The sequence below is a fragment of the Muntiacus reevesi genome, chromosome 16 (assembly GCF_963930625.1).
Source record: "Muntiacus reevesi chromosome 16, mMunRee1.1, whole genome shotgun sequence".
NCBI classification, from domain to species: domain Eukaryota; kingdom Metazoa; phylum Chordata; class Mammalia; order Artiodactyla; family Cervidae; genus Muntiacus; species Muntiacus reevesi.
In genome coordinates this window covers 8,631,260-8,634,736 of record NC_089264.1, presented here as the reverse complement: position 1 = coordinate 8,634,736, position 3,477 = coordinate 8,631,260, and the positions used below count along the sequence as shown (strand labels likewise).

The following is a 3,477-nucleotide window of genomic DNA, read 5'->3' as shown; positions in this document are numbered from 1 at the left end:
TCATTTCCTAGACTGAGTCAGGCCTGCACTTACTGGAAAATAAATTACATATATAATGGATAAAAAATTTGTTTCCAGGAATAAGGTTACAAGTAACAGGGGAGAATTCTTTAAAAATGAGGGAAGTGAGAAAGAACAGTCTTTCTTACGAGAAGTTGGAAACCTTTGTTTTACAACTAACTGAGTGGTGGTTGGTTAAAGCGGAGCTTCTTGTACTTCGGAACTAGAGCATGTGCTACCAAAACTACAAGCAACTGAGAAAAACAAAGAAAAGCAGCAGGATGGTGGGTTCTACAGACAAAACAGAAACAACCTTGCTTTGTACCTCTCAGAGCAGAGAGAACATGGAAGAATATTCTGCTAAAAGCGGCCTCTCCCTTTGGTCCACAATCCTCATGTACTAAGTTTAATTTGCAGGGACCCCTGTGATTAGGAAGGTTGGATTACTTACAACAAGCCAAGAGAAAATTATCAAAAGTAGAGAGATGGGAGACATAGATGGGAAAACAGAGAGCAACAGGAAGTATATAACCTTATCATAGCATATTTTTAAAGCACTGTCTACTAAAAAAATATAAGCACTCACATTATAGAAATAAAATCAAACTAAAGGTTGAGAGGAAAAAAATACATATAGTAAATACCCACTGCAGTCCATTGTTTCTACTGGCTTCTCTAAAGATAGGACATATATATATGTCTATGTGTCTATATATATATATATATATATATAGACACATATACATATATGTGTCTATGTGTCTATAGACACATAGACATATATATATAAATACATATAGACATATATCTCTCCAAAACATGTCTCATACAGATAAATATTTCCCAATTAAAGATGGCAGCAAAGCTATATTTATATTATTTTGAAAAAGCTTCCATAAGAATATGATATTCACATTTAAGGTTAGTATATTTAGTGTTTTTAACATGTAATCAGATGACATTCTTTTCAGAGATATGAATTAAATAAGCATTACTTTTCAAAATGATTTATAGGTTAAACAATATTCTTTTAAGATGCTGTGGATATCAAACTTATTACAAACCTCATTAAGAATAATTTTTAATACACGTATCAAAAAAAGCTATTTAAGGCTGATTTTCTTTAAACCATCTTTAATTTTCTGATTTCCAGTTTATAAGTGTTTAAAATGAACAAGCATGATTTTACTTCCTAGTGCTAATTTTATATTAATTCAAGATATTTTGATTCAATATATAGCAATAAATCTCTACATGTTAACCATTAGTATCTTGGGGGTTTTAGTGGGATGTAACAACCATTACCTATAAAACACATCATTATTTTAGTAATTTAACAAATCTTTTCTCCAGCTGTAAATTAAAAAAAAAAAATTCTAAGACTTAGGGAATACAGAAAAATTAATGAAGTCGAATTCCAGATTTATAATATTTCTATTTTATCCTGGAAGAGAACATTAAAAATATGTCATTGCTATAAAAGACCATCTTGTTAACATTACAAAAGATTGGCAGGAGTAAGAACTGTGTCACTGACACATGAGACTTTGGAGTTATCTCTACAAATCATTAGGAAAATGTTCAAAGGTAAAAAATAATAACAATAAAATAAAACAGCGTAGAAATATTTAAACTATTTTGATGATGAATAGCTTAGTCTAAATTTTTTTGCACTCATAATACTCTCTCCTCAAATGCCTTCAAAAATAACTTACAGAGTACAGTAACAAAAATCAAAGACAATATATTTTCAAGAACACAAAATTCTCTAGCGAAGATAGGGTGTGTGTGTGTGTGTGTGTGTGTGTGTGTGCGCGCGTGTGTACGCGCGAGCTCAGCTGCTCAGTGGTGTCCGACTCTTTTGTGACCCGATTGACTGCAGCCCACCAGGCCCCTCTGTCCATGGGACTATCCTGGCAAGAATACTGGGTTGCTATTTCCTTCTCTTAGCAAAGAAAGGTATGTTATAGTAACGAGCAGACTTCTTTGGAGACATTAGTCAATTAACTTGCAAATTCATTATGAAGACTTTTCTTTCCTCATCTGGGGAGAATCTAGTAGTCAATTAGAAGTTGCCACACCGTTTTCCATTCCTTTTCTACAAAATCTGCCTTTAATACGTTTCTTCTTCACACTTGGGGCCTGAAGAGGGGCATCTTCTTCCATCCACCTCTGAAGCTGGACATTAAATAAATTCCATGTTACGTATGCTTGGATAGAGCAACTGGATGACAGAACAGCGATTTTAGCTGCCAACACGTTCACATCTTCGGCAGAGTCATCCGAACTCCCATTCTGCCCTCCGGCCAGCTGAAAACCAGCAGTTATCAAAGAAACAATTAAAGTCACAAGTCGACCCAAAATAAACACGATGGCCCATAGAGAAAACTCCTTCTGGAACTTCTCGTCGCTAAAATAAAACAGGTCGCAAGAGTGGGAAAGGAATTCCACAAAATAATGCATCATCAAAAGAAGAAGTCCCAGGTGATTCAAGTACAAGAGATAAGCTCCCGCAATGTGAAAGAGGTGAAGACCAACATATACAGCTTGCTGGGAGAGTTCTTGAGGTCTGCTTCTCTGGAATAATAGTTCGGGAAAGGCGTGAAACCAGTAAGCCAACTGGGAGATGTAGAAAAACTTCATCTGAAATGTCATCATGTTATGGGTATGAGCCTTCCATAAGGCAGTCAGGTCTGACAGGCAATTTTCAGAGACTAGAATGAATGTGCCCCAGATACAGGAGACAAGGAAGAATACGCTAAACTGCCCAGATTCATAGAATTTGCCTTGCCTCTGTTTGGGGAACTGCATTCGCCTGTTAATTCTATCCAACACATACTCCTGAATGGTGGCGTGAATAATGATCGCCACCAGCGTGTAGAAGAACACGGTGGCCAAGTCTTTGGCACCATAGTGATACAGGAACTTGGGTGCTGTGGCTCGTTCTGCTTCTGCTTCGGCTGCAGGGAAGGTAACCCCGTGCTGGAGAGTAATAAAAACGATCGACACTTCTGCTGTCCCCTCGAACATGAGCCCCAGCACGAAGAACATCCCCACACAGGCGACAAAGTCCGCATGATTCTGCAGGATGAATTCCAGGCTCAGGAGTGGGGGGTTCTTGGAGCCCTTCTTACGAAACGTCATGGTGGCGGTTCGACTACTCACCGACGAGCGGCAGCTGCCTCCCCGTGGCTGCTCCTCACGGCGCCGCAGCAGCCGCCGCCGCGGCTCCGGGGGCTTCACTCCCCATCCCGGAGCCGGTCCCGGGTCGCCGCGGCCGCCCAGGAAAAAAGTCAATCACAGCAGCGGGCCGAGCAGGACTGAGCATGCGCACCAGGGCCAGCGGAGGCAGGGAAGGAAATCGAGCACCGCGCCCCTACTCGGCGCCAGGCCGGGGGTTGCAAGCCTTGATCTGCGTGGATCCGCGCCTCTTGAAATCCGCGGCCGCCGCGGAGATGCTCCGAAACGATCTGTCCA

At 40.4% G+C, this 3,477-nt stretch overlaps 1 protein-coding gene across 1 annotated transcript; it reads right to left on the bottom strand.

Annotated features, from left to right (window-relative positions):
• Positions 1 to 1,193: 1,193 nt before the first annotated feature.
• TRAM1L1 (translocation associated membrane protein 1 like 1) lies at positions 1,194 to 3,268 on the bottom strand. The gene has a single exon (XM_065907441.1). It carries the CDS (start codon positions 3,142 to 3,144, stop codon positions 2,062 to 2,064), a length of 1,083 nt encoding a protein of 360 aa, XP_065763513.1. The 5' UTR covers positions 3,145 to 3,268; the 3' UTR covers positions 1,194 to 2,061.
• Between the last annotated feature and the right edge of the window lie 209 nt (positions 3,269 to 3,477).